This window comes from Dendropsophus ebraccatus, chromosome 13 (genome assembly GCF_027789765.1).
Source record: "Dendropsophus ebraccatus isolate aDenEbr1 chromosome 13, aDenEbr1.pat, whole genome shotgun sequence".
Classification (NCBI taxonomy): domain Eukaryota; kingdom Metazoa; phylum Chordata; class Amphibia; order Anura; family Hylidae; genus Dendropsophus; species Dendropsophus ebraccatus.
This window is the reverse complement of record NC_091466.1, coordinates 83,731,202-83,751,901: the sequence shown is the minus strand read 5'-3', so window position 1 is coordinate 83,751,901 and position 20,700 is coordinate 83,731,202. Positions and strand designations below refer to the sequence as shown.

The following is a 20,700-nucleotide window of genomic DNA, read 5'->3' as shown; positions in this document are numbered from 1 at the left end:
CCTCAGACACCCATCACTAACCTCTGTGCTGAAGACCTAGCCAACTACTTCAAGGACAAAATAGACACAATCCGCCAGTAGATCATCTCCCAGTCCCCAGGTAATATTCCTATTCCTTCTCACTGTTCCTCCTCATCCCTCTCAGCCTTTGAGACAGTGACAGAGGAGGAAGTCTCCAAACTCCTCGCTTCCTCTCGCCCCACCACCTGCCCTAGTGTCCCTATTCCCTCACACCTTGTCCAGTCTCTCTCTCTCTCCTGTTGTCACTACTTACCTTACTAAAATTTTCAACCTCCCCCTCTCCTCTGGCATCTTCCCCTCGACTTTCAAACACTCCATCATCACTCCATTACTGAAAAAACCCTCCCTAGACCCCTCCTGTGCGGCCAACTATCGGCCTGTCTCTAATCTCCCTTTTATCTCTAAACTCTTGGAACGTTTGGTCTATTCCCGCCTAACCCTAACCCCAGTTCCTCCTCTCCATGCTCCACTCTATCTGTATGTGACACTGTAGCCCCCCAGCTCCTCCTCTCCATGCTCCGCTCTATCTGTAGTATGTGACACTGTAGCCCCCCAGCTCCTCCTCTCCATGCTCCACTCTATCTGTATGTGACACTGTAGCCCCCCAGCTCCTCCTCTCCATGCTCCACTCTATCTGTAGTATGTGACACTGTAGCCCCCCAGCGCCCCCTCTCCATGCTCCGCTCTATCTGTATGTGACACTGTAGCCCCCCAGCTCCTCCTCTCCATGCTCCGCTCTATCTGTAGTATGTGACACTGGAGCCCCCCAGCTCCCCCTCTCCATGCTCCGCTCTATCTGTATGTGACACTGTAGCCCCCCAGCTCCTCCTCTCCATGCTCAGCTCTCTGTATGTGACACTGTAGCCCCCCAGCTCCTCCTCTCCATGCTCCGCTCTATCTGTAGTATGTGACACTGTAGCCCCCCAGCTCCCCCTCTCCATGCTCCGCTCTATCTGTAGTATGTGACACTGTAGCCCCCCAGCTCCTCCTCTCCATGCTCCGCTCTATCTGTAGTATGTGACACTGTAGCCCCCCAGCTCCTCCTCTCCATGCTCCGCTTTATCAGTATGTGACACTGTAGCCCCCCAGCTCCTCCTCTCCAAGCTCAGCTCTATCTGTATGTGACACTGTAGCCCCCCAGCTCCTCCTCTCCATGCTCCGCTCTATCTGTATGTGACACTGTAGCCCCCAGCTCCTCCTCTCCATGCTCCGCTCTATCTGTATGTGACACTGTAGCCCCCAGCTCCTCCTCTCCATGCTCCGCTCTATCTGTAGTATGTGACACTGTAGCCCCCAGCTCCTCCTCTCCATGCTCCGCTCTATCTGTATGTGACACTGTAGCCCCCAGCTCCTCCTCTCCATGCTCCGCTCTATCTGTATGTGACACTGTAGCCCCCCAGCTCCTCCTCTCCATGCTCCGCTCTATCTGTAGTATGTGACACTGTAGCCCCCCAGCTCCTCCTCTCCATGCTCCGCTCTATCTGTATGTGACACTGTAGCCCCCCAGCTCCTCCTCTCCATGCTCCGCTCTATCTGTATGTGACACTGTAGCCCCCCAGCTCCCCCTCTCCATGCTCCGCTCTATCTGTATGTGACACTGTAGCCCCCCAGCTCCTCCTCTCCATGCTCCGCTCTATCTGTAGTATGTGACACTGTAGCCCCCCAGCTCCTCCTCTCCATGCTCCGCTCTATCTGTATGTGACACTGTAGCCCCCCCAGCTCCTCCTCTCCATGCTCCGCTCTATCTGTATGTGACACTGTAGCCCCCCAGCTCCTCCTCTCCATGCTCCGCTCTATCTGTAGTATGTGACACTGTAGCCCCCCAGCTCCTCCTCTCCATGCTCCCCTCTATCTGTAGTATGTGACACTGTAGCCCCCCAGCTCCTCCTCTCCATGCTCCGCTCTATCTGTATGTGACACTGTAGCCCCCCAGCTCCTCCTCTCCGTGCTCCGCTCTATCTGTATGTGACACTGTAGCCCCCCAGCTCCTCCTCTCCATGCTCCGCTCTATCTGTATGTGACACTGTAGCCCCCCAACTCCTCCTCTCCATGCTCCGCTCTATCTGTATGTGACACTGTAGCCCCCCAGCTCCTCCTCTCCGTGCTCCGCTCTATCTGTATGTGACACTGTAGCCCCCCAGCTCCTCCTTTCCATGCTCCGCTCTATCTGTATGTGACACTGTAGCCCCCCAGCTCCTCCTCTCCGTGCTCCGCTCTATCTGTATGTGACACTGTAGCCCCCCAGCTCCTCCTCTCCATGCTCCGCTCTATCTGTATGTGACACTGTAGCCCCCCAGCTCCTCCTCTCCATGCTCCGCTCTATCTGTAGTATGTGACACTGTAGCCCCCCAGCTCCTCCTCTCCATGCTCCGCTCTATCTGTATGTGACACTGTAGCCCCCCAGCTCCTCCTCTCTATGCTCCGCTCTATCTGTATGTGACACTGTAGCCCCCCAGCTCCTCCTCTCCATGCTCCCCTCTATCTGTAGTATGTGACACTGTAGCCCCCCAGCTCCTCCTCTCCATGCTCCGCTCTATCTGTAGTATGTGACACTGTAGCCCCCCAGCTCCTCCTCTCCATGCTCCGCTCTATCTGTATGTGACACTGTAGCCCCCCAGCTCCCCCTCTCCATGCTCCGCTCTATCTGTGACACTGTAGCCCCCCAGCTCCCCCTCTCCATGCTCCGCTCTATCTGTAGTATGTGACACTGTAGCCCCCAGCTCCTCCTCTCCATGCTCCGCTCTATCTGTATGTGACACTGTAGCCCCCCAGCTCCTCCTCTCCATGCTCCGCTCTATCTGTATGTGACACTGTAGCTCCCCAGCTCCTCCTCTCCATGCTCCGCTCTATCTGTATGTGACACTGTAGCCCCCCAGCTCCTCCTCTCCATGCTCCGCTCTATCTGTATGTGACACTGTAGCCCCCCAGCTCCTCCTCTCCATGCTCCGCTCTATCTGTATGTGACACTGTAGCCCCCCAGCTCCTCCTCTCCATGCTCCGCTCTATCTGTAGTATGTGACACTGTAGCCCCCCCAGCTCCTCCTCTCCATGCTCCGCTCTATCTGTATGTGACACTGTAGCCCCCCAGCTCCTCCTCTCCATGCTCCGCTCTATCTGTATGTGACACTGTAGCCCCCCAGCTCCCCCTCTCCATGCTCCGCTCTATCTGTATGTGACACTGTAGCCCCCCAGCTCCTCCTCTCCATGCTCCGCTCTATCTGTATGTGACACTGTAGCCCCCCAGCTCCTCCTCTCCACGCTTTGCTCTATCGGCCACAAGGACTCTGCCCTTTCCTGGTTTTCCTCCTATCTCTCTGACCGCTCCTTTAGCATATCACTTTCTGGCTACACCTCATCTTCTCTTCCCCTTACAATCGGGGTTCCTCAGGGATCAGTCCTGGGTCCTCTCTCTCCTTTTCTCACTTTACACTTTACCTATCGGACAAATCATCAGCAAGTTTGGTTTTCAGTACCATCTCTATGCTGATGATACCCTGCTATATACCTCCTCCCGTGATATCACCCCCTGCTGTATACCTCCTCCCGTGATATCACCCCCTGCTATATACCTCCTCCTGTGATATCACCCCCTGCTGTATACCTTCTCCCGTGATATCACCCCCTGCTGTATACCTCCTCCCGTGATATCACCCCCTGCTGTATACTTCCTCCCGTGATATCACCCTCGCTCTTCTACAGAACACCAGTAACTGTCTGTCTACCGTCTCTAATGCTATGTCCTCCCTATTCCTAAAACTCAACCTTGCTAAGACTGAGCTTCTTGTCTTCCCTCCCTCTGCTAAACACCCCCCACCTGACATCTCCATCTCTGTCTGTGGTGCGACCATAACCCCTACACAACAAGCTCCATAACCCCTACACAACAAGCTCCATAACCCCTACACAGCAAGCTCCATAACCCCTACACAGCAAGCTCCATAACCCCTATACAACAAGCTCCATAACCCCTACACAACAAGCTCAATAACCCCTACACAACAAGCTCAATAACCCCTATACAACAAGCTCCATAACCCCTACACAACAAGCTCCATAACCCCTACACAACAAGCTCCATAACCCCTACACAACAAGCTCCATAACCCCTACACAACAAGCTCCATAACCCCTACACAACAAGCTCCATAACCCCTACACAGCAAGCTCCATAACCCCTACACAACAAGCTCCATAACCCCTACACAACAAGCTCCATAACCCCTACACAACAAGCTCCATAACCCCTACACAACAAGCTCCATAACCCCTACACAACAAGCTCCATAACCCCTACACAACAAGCTCCATAACCCCTACACAACAAGCTCCATAGCCCCTACACAACAAGCTCCATAACCCCTATACAACAAGCCTGCTGCCTTGGGGTTATGTGTGACTCGGATCTGTCCTTCACTCCTCACATTAAATCTCTTTCACGTTCCTGTAATCTGCATCTAAAAAACATCTCTAAAATCCGTCCCTTCCTTCCTGTCAAATCTGCTAAAACTCTCATTGTCGCTCTGATTCATTCCCGTCTAGACTACTGCAATTCCTTACTAATCGGCCTTACTTTCTCTAAACTCTCCTCTCTCCAGTCCATTCTTAATACAGCGGCCAGGCTCATCCCCATGTCCAGCCGCTATACCGATGCCTCCCCCCTGTGCCAGTCACTACATTGGCTCCCTATTAAACACAGGATACAATACAAAGTCCTCCTGCTCGACCACAAGGCTCTCCACAGTGCTGCACCTCCCTATATCTCCTCCCTCATCTCTGTCTACCCTCCTACCCGTGCCTTACACTCCTCTAACGACTTAGGCTAACATCCACCTTAATCCGCACCTCTCACTTCCGTCTCCAGGACGTCACCCGAGCTGCACCAGTTCTATGGAATCCATTACCCAAGACTGTCAGACACCTCCAATACACAAAGCTTCAAACGTGCCCTCAAAACTCATCTGTTCAAGCAGGCTTACCAGGTTCCCTAATTTCGACTGCTACCCTAAACACCCCCCCCCTCCCCACACACACACACACACACACACACACACACCAAGCATTTAAGCACCTAGACCTGTGCATGCAGGCATTGGCTGGTGACAGGTTCACCCCTCTTACCCGCACTGCCTTATTTATTAAGATGGCTGGACCATAAGAACGATGATGCACTTTGCCCCTCTGCCATACTGTCTCAAACCCCCTCCGATAGTGTGTAAGCTCATGCATGCGAGCAGGGACCTCACTCCTCTTGTATGGATAACTATATGTACACTCACCGGCCACTTTATTAGGTACACCATGCTGGTAACGGGTTAGACCCCCTTTTGCCCTCAGAACTGCCCCAATTCTTGGTGGCATAGATACAACAAGGTGCTGGAAGCTTCCTCAGAGATTTTGGTCCATAGTGACATGATGACATCACACAGTTGCCGCAGATTTGTCGGCTGCACATCCATGATGCCAATCTCCCGTTCCACCACATCCCAAAGATGCTCTATTGGATTGAGATCTGGTGACTGTGGAGGCCATTGGAGTACAGTGACCTCATTGTCATGTTCAAGAAACCAGTCTGAGATGATTCTAGCTTTATGACATGGCGCATTATCCTGCTGAAAGTAGCCATCAGATGTTGGGTACATTGTGGTCATAAAGGGATGGACATGGTCAGCAACATGACTCAGGTAGGCTGTGGCGTTGCAACCATGCTCAATTGGTACCAAGGGGCCCAAAGAGTGCCAAGAAAATATTCCCCACACCATGACACCACCACCACCAGCCTGAACCGTTGGTACAAGGCAGGATGGATCCATGCTTTCATGTTGTTGACGCCAAATTCTGACCCTACCATTCGAATGTCGCAGCAGAAATCGAGACTCATCAGACCAGGCAACGTTTTTCCAATCTTCTACTGTCCAATTTCGATGAGCTTGTGCAAATTGTAGCCTCAGTTTCCTGTTCTTAGCTGAGCGGAGTGGCACCCGGTGTGGTCTTCTGCTGCTGTAGCCCATCTGCCTCAGAGTTGGCCGTACTGTGTGTTCAGAGATGCTCTTCTGCCTACCTTGGTTGTAACGGTTGGCTATTTGAGTCACTGTTGCCTTTCTATCAGCTGGAACCAGTCTGCCCATTCTCCTCTGACCTCTGGCATCAACAAGGCATTTCCGCCCACAGAACTGCCGCTCACTGGATGGTTTTTCTTTTTCTTTTTCGGACCATTCTCTGTAAACCCTAGAGATGGTTGTGCGTGAAAATCCCAGTAGATCAGCAGTTTCTGAAATACTCAGACCAGCCCTTCTGGCACCAACAACCATGCCACGTTCAAAGGCCTCAAATCACCTTTCTTCCCCATACTGATGCTCGGTTTGAACTGCAGGAGATTGTCTTGACCATGTCTACATGCCTAAATGCACTGAGTTGCCGCCATGTGATTGGCTGATTAGAAATTAAGTGGTAACGTGCAGTTGGACAGGTGTACCTAATAAAGTGGCCGGTGAGTGTATGTATGTGTGTATGAGTGAGGGTGCATGTATGTATGTATGTATGAGTGAGGGTGCATGTATGTATGTATGTATGAGTGAGGGTGCATGTATGTATGAGTGAGGGTGTATGCATGTGTGTATGAGTGAGGGTGCATGTATGTGTGTATGAGTGAGGGTGCATGTATGTATGTATGTGAGTGAGGGTGTATGCATGTGTGTATGAGTGAAGGTGCATGTATGTGTGTATGAGTGAGGGTGCATGTATGTATGTGAGTGAGGGTGTATGCATGTGTGTATGAGTGAGGGTGCATGTATGTGTGTATGAGTGAGGGTGCATGTATGTGTGTATGAGTGAGGGTGCATGTATGTATGTATGTGAGTGAGGGTGTATGTATGTGTGTATGAGTGAGGGTGTATGTATGTATGTGTGTATGAGTGAGGGTGCATGTATGTATGTATGAGTGAGGGTGCATGTATGTATGTGTGTATGAGTGAGGGTGCATGTATGTATGTATGTGAGTGAGGGTGTATGCATGTGTGTATGAGTGAGGGTGTATGTATGTGTGTATGAGTGAGGGTGCATGTATGTATGTATGTGTGTATGTATGAGTGAGGGTGCATGTATGTGTGTATGAGTGAGGGTGCATGTATGTATGTATGTGAGTGAGGGTGTATGTATGTGTGTATGAGTGAGGGTGCATGTATGTATGTATGTGAGTGAGGGTGTATGCATGTGTGTATGAGTGAGGGTGCATGTATGTGTGTATGAGTGAGGGTGCATGTATGTATGTATGTGAGTGAGGGTGTATGTATGTGTGTATGAGTGAGGGTGTATGTATGTGTGTATGAGTGAGGGTGCATGTATGTATGTATGTGAGTGAGGGTGTATGTATGTGTGTATGAGTGAGGGTGCATGTATGTATGTATGTGAGTGAGGGTGTATGTATGTGTGTATGAGTGAGGGTGTATGTACACTACCGTTCAAAAGTTTGGGGTCACAGTGAGATGTCCTTATTTTTGAAGGAGAAGCGCTGTATTTTTCAATGAAGATAACTTTAAACCAATCCCCTCTATACATTGCTAATGTGGTAACTGACTATTCTAGCTGCAAATGTCGGGTTTTTGGTGCAATATCTACATAGGTGTATAGAGGCCCAATCCAGCAACTATCACTCCAGTCTTCTAATGGTACAAGGTGTTTGCTCATTGGCTCAGAAGGATAATTGATGATTAGAAAACCCTTGTGCAATCATGTCACACATCTGAATACAGTCTAGTTACAGAAGCTACATGAAGTCAGAAGGCCCATTTTCTATTATTTCATCACATCACCTTAAATAAATAAATACTGACAACATTTACTGGTGTGAACTGGCCACAATGTTTTATTAAGTAATAATTATTTTATTAAACATAACATTTCATAACTTCTTTTAACCCCTTAAGGACCGGGCCTAAAATGGCCTTAAGGACCGGAGCAAATTTTATGAATATGACCTGTGTCACTTTATTCATTAATAATTTCGGGATGCTTTTACCTATCCGGCTGATTCTGAGATTGTTTTCTCGTGACATATTGTACTTCACATTTCTTGTAAATTGAAGTCGATACTTATAAGGTATCTTTATGAAAAAAACCAAAATAACGTGAAAAATTGTAAAAAAATGCATTTTTCCAACTTTAAACCTTTTCTGCTTATACAGAAAATGGTTATGCCACATAAATTATATATTAAATAGCATTAGTAACATGTCTACTTTATGTTGGCAGCATTTATTAAACTATATTTCATTTTTTTTAGACAATAGTAAGCGTAAAACATTAGCAGCAAATTTCCAAATTTCCAGTAAAATTTCAAAATCAGATATTTTTAGGGACCTGTTCAGGTTTAAAGTGTATTTGAGGGGCCTGTATGTTAGAAAGCCCCAAAAAGCACCCCATTTCAGAAACTGCACCCCCCAAACTCTGCAAAAGCAGATCCAGAAAGTTTTTTAACCCTTTAGGGGAGTCACAGAAATAAAAGCTAAGTGTGTAAGAAATTTGAAAATTTTAATTTTCTGTGCAGAGATTTTATTGTAATCCAATATTTTTCATAATTATATACTTATTACCAGAGAAATGCACCCCAATATTTATTGCCCCGTTTCTGCAGTTTATAGAAATACCCCATATGTGGCCCTATTGCGCTATTTGACGCAACCACAAGCCTCAGATATAAGGGAGCGCCTAGTGCATTTCAATGGCTCCGTTATATTTGGTCATTTCTGACTGTACCACTTCAGCTTGGCAGAGGCTCTGGGGTGCCAAAGCCTAAAAAACACCACTAAAGGGACACCATTCAGAAAACTACACCCCTCAAGGAATGTAACAAGGGGTGCGGTGAGCATTTGGACCCCACAGGTGCTTCACAGATTTTCCCAACAATATGGCGTGAAAAAAGACAAAAGTATTTTTTACACTAAAACGTTGTTCTAGACTTCAATTTTTCATTTTCACAAAGGGATAAAAGGAAAAAAAAAAACACAAAACATGTAGCGCAGTTTCTCCCGAGTACAGAAATACCCCACATGTGGACATAAAGTGCCAAGCGGGCGCAGGACGAGCCTCCAAAGGGAAGGAGCGCCAATTGGCTTTTGGAAGCTGGATTTCACTGGAATGGATTTCAAGGGCCACGTCGCATTTACAGAGCCCTCGTGCTGCCAAAACACTGGAAACCCCCCACAAGTGACCCCATTCTGGAAACTACACCCCTCAAGGAATCTAACAAGGGGTGCAGTGAGCATATGGACCCCACTGGTGATGGGCACAAATGTGGAACAATGTAACGTGAAAGTGAAAAATTTCATTTTTTCACTTTCACGGCACAAATGTGCCCGTCATCAAGGGGTCCATATCCTCATTGCACCCCTTGTTAGATTCCCTGAGGGGTGTAGTTTCCAGAATGGGGTCACTTGTGGGGGGTTTCCAGTGTTTTGGCAGCACGAGGGCTCTGTAAATGCGACATGGCGTTCATCATCCATTCTAGCCAAATCCAACCTCCAAAATCCAAATGGCGCTCCTTCCCTTCGGAGGCTTGCCCTGCACCCACATGGCGCTTTATGTCCACATGTGGGGTATTTACGGACTCGGGGGAAATTGCTCTAAACATTTTGTGTGTTTTTTTTTCTCTTTTAACCCCTTGTGAAAATGATAAATTCAAGGCTAGACCAACATTATAATGTAAAAAATGTAATATTTCATTTTCACGCCACATTGTTCCACATTTGTGCCCGTCACCAGTGGGGTCCATATGCTCACTACACCCCTTGTTACGTTCCCTGAGGGGTGTAGTTTCTATAGTGGGGTCACTTGTGGGGGGTTTCAACTGTCTTGGCAACACAGGGGCCTTTTAATGCAACATGGCCCCTCGAAATTCATTCCAGCCAAATCCAGCCTCAAAAAACCAAATGGCGCTCCTTCCCTTTGGAGGCTTACCCTGCACCCGCATGGCGCTTTATGTCCACATGTGGGGTATTTCCGTACTCAGGGGAAATTGCTCTACAAATTTTGTGTTTTTTTTTTTTATTTTTTAGCCCCTTGTGAAAATGAAAAAATCAAGACAAGATTAATGATTTAGAGTAAAAATTTAAAACAAATTACACCAAATGTTGGTCTAGCCTTGATTTTTTTTCCATTTCCACAAGGGGTTAAAAAAGAAAATAAATGCAAAGCGTGTAGGGTAATTTCCCCTGAGTACGAAAATACCCCACATGTGGGCATAATGTGCCATATGGGCACAGGGCAAGCCACCAAAGGGACAGAGCGCCATTTAGAGGCTGGAATGGAGGATGGAGGCCATGTCGCAATTACAAAGCTCCTGTGCTGCCAGGACAGTAGAAACCCCCGACAAGTGACCCCATTCTGGAAACTACACCCCATAAGGAATCTAACAAGGGGTGCAGTGAGCATATGAACCCCACTGGTAACAGGCACATATGTAGAACATGTGCCGTGAAAATAAAAAATACAATTTTTTTTCATTTTCATGTCCCAAATGTGGCCGTCACCAGGGGGCCATATCCCCGCTGCCCCCCTTGTTAGATTCCTTATGGGGTGTAGTTTCCAGAATGGGGTCACTTGTTGGGGGTTTCTACTGTCCTGGCCGCACAGAGGCTTTGTAATTGCATCATGGCATCCTCTAATGGGAATGGCGGCCATACCTATTTAGCTGGGGAAAAAGGGACAATTCTAATTTATTTGGGGGTATTAGGCCAATTATTAGTTTATAAGGTTGGAAATGACAGGTGTCCATCAAATTCAACCTGTGTTGATCCAGAGGAAGGCAAAAAACCCTCATAAGGCAGACGACAGTAGCCTCATCACAGGGAAAAAATTCCTTCCCGACTCCATAATGGCGATCAGAATAATCCCTGGATCAACGTGACCCCTGAAATAGGAATAAGGGACAGAATTTAGATAATGTAGAACCCCAGTGACTTGTGGTGCGCCTTGGAGCGATCCAATATGCAGAGGCCGGGGGGATCAGGACAGGTGTCCCACTGGAAAATGGCGTCCTTCCTGATCCCCCTGTTACGCCACACTCTGCACTTCTTCTGGGGTGTCCTGTTTTCCAGTGTGGGGGACGTCACCTGGAAAATGTTGTCCTGGTGCGATACGGGGTCCCTCATATCCAGAAGCACTGGGTCCGCTCCATGGCTGCTAAATATTAGGGCGCTATTACTACTTCTGATATGTTCGGATTGTGCCGCAAGCTACAGGGCAGCGAGGGACCGGAAGAGGGGGTGCTGGTATAAAGGTTATCCCCGTACAGGTGGTGGTAACCTTTATCCAGCAGTGGGAAGATCAGTTCCCGAACGATCTCCCCACTTGTTCTGAGGATGGGGGGGGCGGGGGGCGGGCAGGATTCGGGTGTCCCTTCCTTCATACACTCTAAGTGCACGTGCACACTGCGGAATGGCGAAGGATAACCCTTTGTGCATTCCGCAGCTGGCACCCACCAGCAGACTGATGCGGGTGCGCGTCTCCGTCCGTGTCATAGACTCCATTCTATGCACGGGCGGATTCCGCTCTCCGTCAAATGTGTTCATTCTTTGGACGGACGATGGAATCCGCCCAAGCATAACATGGAGTCTATGACACGGGTGGAGACGCGCGCCTGCATCAGTCCGCCGGCGGTTGCCAGCTGCGGAATGCACAAAGGGTTATCTTTCGCCATTCCGCAGTGTGCACGTACCCTAAATCTGTAAGTGTACCCTGAGGTACTCTCACAGAGTTTGTAGAATTTCACGCCATACCGTGATCTCTTATTGGGATGGTACTGGCAGAAAAGACGTGTCTGGGGGGCAGCGTACGCTACGCTACCCCCAGATACGTCATTGGATGATGAGGATGAGGATGAATGGAGGAACAAAGGACCCCCCATTCATCCTCACTGGCTGTTTCGGTGTCGGAGGCAATAATAGCGTATGCGTAAGACACCGAAAACACCCTGGGGGCCATCTTTATACGGGGATTGGTATATCGGGTATGTAGTGGTGTAGTGTAAAACTTTATTCCGTGTAGTGTAATGGTGTTTTTTACATGTGGAAAAAAACACTCTACGCCAAAAAGGAGGAGTTGCTGATCAGCGGCGCACTTACGTGCGATGCTGATCAGCACTCAGCGGCGATAGGGTGCGGAAAATAGAAAAAAAAAAAATTGGGAAAAAAAAAAAAAAATCTTTCTTCAACCCTATAGCTACTGATATGTGTATTATATACACTTATCAGCCGCTAGGGGGCAGTAGAACGCCAATTCCGGAAAAAGCCGAAGTTTGACGACGCTGGAGCCGATGATTACCGATGGGGACCGCCGGAAAAAGACGAAGACGCCGACGAAGACGCCGACGAAGACGATGACGCGTTCGGAACCCGGAAGACGCGATCGGGACGCTGGATCCGGTGAGTATGGGTCAATACCTGCTCTGGACACCTCAGCTACCTAGCTGAGGTGTCCACAGCAGGTATTTAACCCTTTCATGGGGTACTTATATCGCCGTGATCGGCCGGCCGCTCCTGGCCGGCCGGTCCCGGCGATCGGGACGTGGCACCGTGGCCACCGTTACTTTTAACAGTAATGGCGGTCGGTGTCGTCCTCGGACAGCACCGACCGCCATTGCTTTCCGGGCCATCGGGTCACCGGTGACCCGGAAAGCTGCAGATCGCCGCCATATGCTGATCTGAATTGATCAGCCAATAGCGGCGATCGTCAGCACGGGAGGGGTTAATCACCCCCCGTGCCGACAAGCAGGGATGGCCTGCTATACATTATAGCAGGCCATCTTCCCGATCGCTGCGTGTGTACACGCATCGATCGGGGAAACCGCGGGCGTGAATGTACGCCTGTTTGCGTTAAGGCACGAGTTTTGGGGGCGTACACTTACGCCCGCGGTCGTTAAGGGGTTAAAGAATAAATGAATTCATACAATAACAATTCCAATGAACTTCATAACATAGCTGGCCCACAGAGCATGGCCCCGTGACCATTACCCCATCTTAATAAAACATTGTGACATGGCTTAAAAGGACTCTTTATTAAAAGAGGGGGGGAGGGGGAGGTGCTTCTGCTGCTCCAGGATCTGACTGAGCACAGGTCACAGGACGCTGGCTGTTTATAACCAGCTCCTTTTCCCACTCAGGTATGTCAACCAATCACAGCTGTTTGCACATCTGGCATAGCAACCCTCACATCTGCCCGGAGACGTGACATCACACCACCACAGGCCAATAGCGACCCTGCTTTCCTTAGGCATACAGACCTACAAGTAAGGGTAACAGGAGGGAGAGAGAGAACAGCAGAAAACAATTCTTGGCCTCTGACCTCATGTGTCCCCAATGCAATAGCACAGGGGGGCCCTTCCAAAACTGACCTTCCTTTGAGCAGATTGTGTTTCTGGAGCTTCACATTTGTGGGGTCAATTAAACGCTCAAAATGGCCAGAAAAAGAGAACTTTCGTCTATTCTTGTTCTTAGAAATGAAGGCTATTCCATGCGAGACAGCACAAACAGGCTCCAACCAGAGTAGAAAAAGAAGTGGGAGGCCGCGTTGCACAACTAAGCAAGAAGATAGAGTCTCTAGTTTGAGAAACAGACGCCTCACAGGTCCCCACCTGGCATCTTCATTACGTAGGACCCGCAAAACACCAGTGTCACCACCTACAGTGAAGAGGCGGCTGCCGGATTTTGGCCTTCAGGGCAGAGTGGCAAAGAAAAAGCCATATCTGAGACTGGACAATAAAAGAAAAGATTAAGATGGGCAAAAGAACCCAGACATTGGGCAGAGGAAGACGGGAAAAAAGTGTTGCGGACGGATGAATCCAAGTTTGAGGTGTTTGGATGACAAAGAAGAAGGTTTGTGAGACGCAGAAGAAATGAGAAGATGCTGGAAGAATGCCTGACGCCATCTGTTATACATGGTGGAGGTCATGTGATGGTCTGGGGTTGGTGCTGGTAAGGTGGGAGATTTGTACAGGGTAAAAGGGATTGTGAATAAGGAAGGCCATCACTCTGCACCGCCATGCCATACCCAGTGGGCAGCGCTTGGTTGGAGCCAATTTCATCCTACAACAGGACAATGACCCTAAACATACCTCCAAATTGTGCAAGAACTATTTCCAGCAGAAGCAGCTGGTATTCTATCATAGGTAATGGAGTGGCCAGCGCAGTCACCAGATCACCACCCCATTGAGCTGTTGTGGGAGCAGCTGGACCGTATGGTACGCCAGAAGTGACCAACCAACCAATCCAATTTGTGGGAGCTGCTTCTAGAAGCGTGGGGGGCAATTTCTCCAGCTTACCCCAACAGATTAATAGCTAGAATGCCAAAGGTGTGCAATGCTGGAATTGCTGCAAGAGGAGGATTCTGGGACGGAAGCAAAGTGTGATGGAAGAACAATGTTATTTCACATACAAATCATTATTTCTAACCTTGTCAATGTCTTGTCTCTATTTTCTATTCATTTCACAACGTATGGTGGTGAATAAGTGTGACTTTTCATGGAAAACACTAAATTGTTTGGGTGACCCCAAACTTTTGAACGGTAGTGTATGTGAGTAAGGGTGTATGTATGCCTAGGACACCAGAACTCCTTGTCCCGGCCCTGCCTACAAAGAATAGACAGGTTGTGCTGCAGCCTCACAGAGACATGTCATGATGTGAGGGGTCATCCAGGACAGAGTTAGGTGGGTAGTGGCTGGCTAGTGTCATACTCGGTGGAAGCCTTCCCATTCTTAAGAACCTAAGCACAGAAAGGAAGGAACCAACATGAGGAAAGGAAGGCGACTACGGCCAACATGATGAGTCAGCCATCAGCCTGTGGATTTCGGATCAGAGAGAATTTGTGCCCCAGCTATTACTTTTCATATTGGTTGGCTATTAGTGGGGGTCCAGTGTCTGGGACCCCCATCAGTCTTGTCTTTTTCTACACAGTGGTGTCTGGCCCTGTTCATACTGATGGGAGTTTGGCTGGGCAGGGAAATTGATAAAGACTCTGAATCTGTGCAGTGCCCCCTTCATTCTCAGTATAATTGGGGGTCTCGACCTTCACTGATCATCTTAGCATTACGCTATTCTAACCCCTCTCTCTCTCTATAAGCACCATCAGTAAGTGTCACCCTATTAGCAGCCCTTGGGTTTCCAGCAGTAAGTCCTTAGGTCTGTTGCATCTTTATATAACCGACATCTGTTAACATTTGTGGGGAAAAAATGTAATAGATAAAATAAAATATCATGTATTTAGTATTTCCATATTGATAGCAGCCCTGTAGAGTACAGGTCCTATTGGATGAAGCCAGTTCCCGTTTCCACTGACTAATGATAAATGACCTGAAATAATTCACCATAACACACAGAACAATCATTGTTAATTACGATCACAATAGCCATCATTCGTATACTCTTGTTTTTACAGTCGTCTCCAAAGATGGGATCAACTGCATATGAACAAACTTTCGTTAGTCGTTTGATCGTTGCCAAGTACATACGGAAAGATTATTGCTTAAATTGTGATAGGACCCTAAAGTGTATTGTGTTCAGACAATAGAAGAATTAGCTGAATATGAAAATGTGAATTGCAGAAACAACCCCCCCCCCCCCAAACTTTTAACTTTTCTAGATCCAATGGTAATATAGTCCCCCCCCCTCCCCCCACACACACCAACATAAGTGGGGCAACAGTCGGGCACAGAAGCATCAGTGGGGCAACAGTCAGTTACAAATCAGGAACCAGCATCCATGGTGGCGTCCCTAACAACCACTAAGGGGCTGATTATCGGCAGGAAGTGTCTGCAATCAGTTGAGGTGCAGAAATGCACCACATCCTTGGGTGAGCACATTTTTTGTGCTGTGCTAAAATATAGCGCTATTAGACGCACATCTCCATGTGTAAATGGGAAGTGTGGATGACAGCATTATATTTAAATGGCAGCATGAAGGATACCTGGATTGTCTGTGTGGCCTGGCAGCTTGTTTGCTTCTATAGACAGACCAATATTGGGTTCTATTTCTTCTCAGTCTGTCTTTGCCTCTTCCTGTTGATAATTTTTGTATATTTTTCCCTTAAAAGAGTCTATCAATGTACGCTAAAGTTGTAGTGGAATACTGCTGCAAATGAAAAAAAAATTGCACATGATAAATGACACAAAAATTTAAGATGATCTGAAATGACACCACCTTCTAGCAAAAAAAAGCCAAATGTGCTGTAAAGTGGAGAAAACTAGCTAATTTGCCTTAATTTTGTACACAGAAATAATTATAGCAAAAATTCCATGAATAGCCAAAGAAAAGGTGCAAACATGTTGATACATCCCCTGCCTTAGGACCCCTTCATACAGTCAGGAAGCCTTTCAGGAGGCTTCAGGAAACTATCTGTCCTGATCGTAAAAACAGTAGAGAAAAAAAAATGTACAAGCTGCAGTGATGTCCTTCTCCAGCTTCTCCTTCTGTCGTCTCCTTCTGTGATGACACTTGTGCGCCCACAATACTAAGACGCGGGTTGGAGGGGGGGGCTTGGCAGGTTGGTCAGAGGCATAATGCTGCCTCTCGCCAGAACAGTGGGTTAACAGGGCTGGGAGCCAATGGCTGCTGGCCCTGTCAAACGCAACGCTGCATTTAACAGCATTTATCTGAATAACAGATCCCCCTACAGGGTTCTGTCCTAAATGTCCAATATACATCTATCCAGAAATCCGAATAGATTTTCCTGATGTGTGAAGTGGGTCTTAGTGTACACCTGCAGATTCCAGAAGAAACCACTCTGATCTGTGGTTGGTGTCAGCATATTCTGCTATTAGCTGTTAGGTTTACCATTTCCAGTGTGCTACCACTCTCCAGAACCAAAGCCTCAGCACACACCTTCCTAAACTGCATCACCTTCGTTCCTTGCCATCCATGCTGGAGGAGTGTTTGCTCTTCCCCTTGCTAAGGATTGTTCTCAGTACCCTGTAACACATTGTAGAACTGTTTGGTCACATGAAACATTTGCTATTGCAGGCCTAGGTTCACCATCTGAGCACATGGTCTTTGTTCAAGATGAAGCCGAGGATTCTGGGAATGACTTTCTGCCCAATGATTGCACAGACAGCAGTACACCATGGTTTCTGCGGGTTCAGGAATTGGCTCATGACAGTCTGATTGCTGCCACCCGTGCTCAGCTGGCAAAGCATGCAAAGTCCATCAGCAATGGTAAGTGCCGATTTCTGACTCTACTTGCCAGTAAGGTTGTTCACTCTAGTTCACCGCACGTCTTGGCTGTGACCTGATGGAGATGTTCTGCAGGCTTGTTAGGTGCGATGAGCAGGTATCGGGGTGATGCTGCTCACAGGTGAAGGGATTATTGGTAAAATCTTTCCAACTGCTCATCGGTGCTCAGCTTTGTCAGGACAGCAGAATCTGAAAAGGAAAGGTTTTCTAGATGTGAGAATTGTGCAGTTCTTCAGATTTTTGTGTATTGTTTGCAGCTGATGCAACACTGAACAGCTCCAGTGAGGTCAGAACTGCTCACCCAGACAAACGCCTACGCTGCTCCTTCCATGGCTGTGAGCGATCCTTCCTGCGCCCAACACACCTGAGATATCACCTGAAGACTCACATGTGAGTTTGGGAGGATTGTAATGTGTTTGGTGGTATCACATAACTTTTACATGTAAAGAGATCACTGATCTCAGCGAGGCCAGCCAAAGAAAACACTGTTGACTGCTGGTTAACGCGCTCAATACATTACATTACTAGGTGCACTAGGTGTCAGCAGCTGGTGAAAGCGCTTAATACTATGAAATCCAAGGTGCATTGTCCCCCTGCTAAATAGCCAGATCTCACTCCAGGGAAGGGCCCAGCCAGGCTCTAAGGAAACCACCATACTAAGTGGCCCTTTCAGACAATATCCAGCTCAGTTTATAAGCACCTGACAAGGGAAAAACCAAAGCCAGGTATCCATCCACACCTAATATGGTGTGTTCTGAGCCACCCCTTGGCTGGGCCCTCTCCTGGAGGGATGTGTCCTGTCCTGTGTTTCCAGACTTTTAAATGAGGCTCAACAGACTCTTGTTTTGCATATTGTATTTCCCGGGGGCAATGCACCTAGTAATGTAATGTATTGAGAGCGTTAACAAGCAGTCAACAGTGTTTTCTTTGGCTGGTCTCCCTGAGATCAGTGATCTGTTTCCGGTATGGCTCTACTAGCCATTGCTCCCACCTAGTCAGAATCCTGCTCCACACTGATGAGGGACAACTCCGTGAAACAGCTAGAAACCCAGAAAAAAGTCTGCCACAAAATCATGCATTTGCAATTCAAATGTTTAACATCAACCAAAGAAGAAATTTCAGAACAAGTAAATGAATAAAGCATATATTTATCTATTTAAATCAGTACTAAATTACATAATTACCACCGTGAGATAAAAAGATACACAGAAGTACAAAACTGGAGAGGGGAATGTCAGTGGGGTATTTGTGACTAAGAACAAATAATATAAGTAAACAATCTAAAGGGAAACAGCTGTATATATAGATTAGATTACCTCCTGTATGTGCAGGGCCAACACACAGGGCAGAAAAAACAAGTGTATATAGTGGAACAAAGTAAACCCACTAATTTGCCCAGCAAATAAGTACAAGCCCAAATTTAAACAGAAGGAATGAAAAAAGTCAAACACAGAAAGGAAGGGGGTGAGCACCACCTACCACACTGACATCTTACCACTCTCCAGCACAGACAGCTCCTGATGAAGTGAGCGAAACGTACGTCGGACTGTCTGTGCTGGAGTTGGACATTGACTAACCGGAGCCACTCCTTGGCTAGGCCCTCTCCTTGAGAGATAGCTGGCTAATCTTGTGTTTCCAGACTCTTAAATGAGATCCAGATACTCTTTTCTTACATAGTTAGTTTGGTAAAAAAAACACACATGTCCATCAACCAAGAAGGGTAGCCTCTATACATTAATGTTATCTTAAAGAAAGCTTGTCGCCTCCAGAGAGTGAACTTTTTTTTTCCTCTGCGTTGGGTGTGTGTGGGGAGGGGTAGTTGCATATCATACATGTAGAATCCAAAATCAGGTGCCCGGACCACCAGTGTTAGCTGGGTTCTAGATGGGCCCATGTGTCATATGCTGGGGTCTGACAGCCTCTGTAATCCTCATGTGTAATAGACTGGTGTAAGATAGGGGGAATGACTTGTAAATATCTTCCAGAAATGAGCGCTCCTTCACGTGTCCTGCAGAGGGTTGTGGGAAAAGCTTTTATGTTCTCCAGACACTGAACGTTCACATGCGCACTCATAATGGAGAACGTCCATTCCTGTGCCCTAAACCCGGCTGTGAAAAGCAGTTTACTACAGCTGGGAACCTGAAGAACCACCTGCGTATCCATACTGGTGAGCACTCAGCTTTCTGTCTCTATTACCTGCTGGGGTTGGCACAGGACTGACGCCTCTGCTTTTGGCAGGAGAGAAACCCTTTGTGTGTGAGGAGGAGGGATGTGGCCGCAGCTTTGCTGAATATTCAAGTCTTAGAAAACATCTGGTTGTCCATTCAGGTAAGGAGGTGGCTGGTGCTCCCTATCAGGGTCCCTATTGGTCAGGACTGACGCTAGATACTGTCTCTCAGGTGTGAAGTCACATCAGTGTCCAGTGTGCGGCAAAAACTTTTCTCAAAGTGGAAGTAGAAATTCCCATGTGAAGAAGCATCATCCTGTGGGAAGGGCAGGTGAGCACAGATACCTGTATGCATGCTCTTTTTCCCAGAATGCCCCTTTACGTATTCCTTCCCATGTGTTTAACATGAAATTGCTTTAGCAATCAGGCTGTGAGACAAATCAGTACATTGTTGTATGCACAGCGGATGTGTGTGCTTAATAAATTGCCTTTCCATCAGCCTTTCCATAGAGTACACTGCAGAAGACATGGCAAGCTGAATGGCTGCCATGTTCTCTGCATGTCCCCCGTAGTGTCACCTCCTTAGTCTACAGCGGCGCTAACTTCAAATAGCCGTCACAAAGCGATCACGTGTACCGTTTATGTAACTGTATAGATGCCACACTCCACTAGCAGAGCACTGATTTTACTGATCTATGCAATGCTATAATAATATACTCTATACTACACTATAGTATTTCATAGCTCAGGGACTGGAAAAGGGCAGAGCAGGGTCGGCGGCTGGAGAAGGAAGAGAGTGGCTGAGAGCTGTACAGTCCGGTAGGCAGGAGGAGATGCGGCATTGTGAAGTGGGGGCACTGATGTCAGGACACTCCCGGGGCAGACATAAGCAATGTAGGGGGTGAAGGGGGGGAGGGGTGTGTTACATGACTACAACCCCCATCATCCCCCTGATAGCTGGTGTGTGTGTGTTACATGACCACAACCCCTGATCCCTGATAGTCGAAGTGTTATTGGCCATACTATAAAATTGTCACCTTCCTGATCACGCACGGTAAACAGCAAGCGCAGAAACCACCAAATTTAGTAGCACTTAGAAACATGGTACTAAATAAAACTACAGATCACAGCGCAAAGAAATGCCCCCTCACCCCCCCTAGCCAGACACGCTGAGAGGTAAAGTGTCAGGAGTCAGAGTAGGGCAATTTTTTTAAGCACATTTATTTTAAATAATGTGAACTTTATTTTTAAAGTAATAAAATGAAAGGAACATAAATTGGTTCGTACTGACCTGATGG

General features: G+C 47.7%; 1 protein-coding gene across 5 annotated transcripts in view; it reads left to right on the top strand.

The window, feature by feature from the left end:
- Nucleotides 1-20,700, top strand: part of ZNF410 (zinc finger protein 410) — a 46,544-nt gene that overhangs the window by 5,771 nt on the left and 20,073 nt on the right. For all 5 annotated transcript variants that reach the window (XM_069949304.1, XM_069949306.1, XM_069949303.1 and 2 more), the window contains 5 exons: nt 17,026-17,217; nt 17,493-17,625; nt 19,221-19,402; nt 19,474-19,563; nt 19,635-19,733. In XM_069949304.1, coding sequence (XP_069805405.1) covers nt 17,026-17,217; nt 17,493-17,625; nt 19,221-19,402; nt 19,474-19,563; nt 19,635-19,733 — 696 coding nt within the window. Of the gene's footprint in view, nt 1-17,025; nt 17,218-17,492; nt 17,626-19,220; nt 19,403-19,473; nt 19,564-19,634; nt 19,734-20,700 lie in introns of those variants that run through there.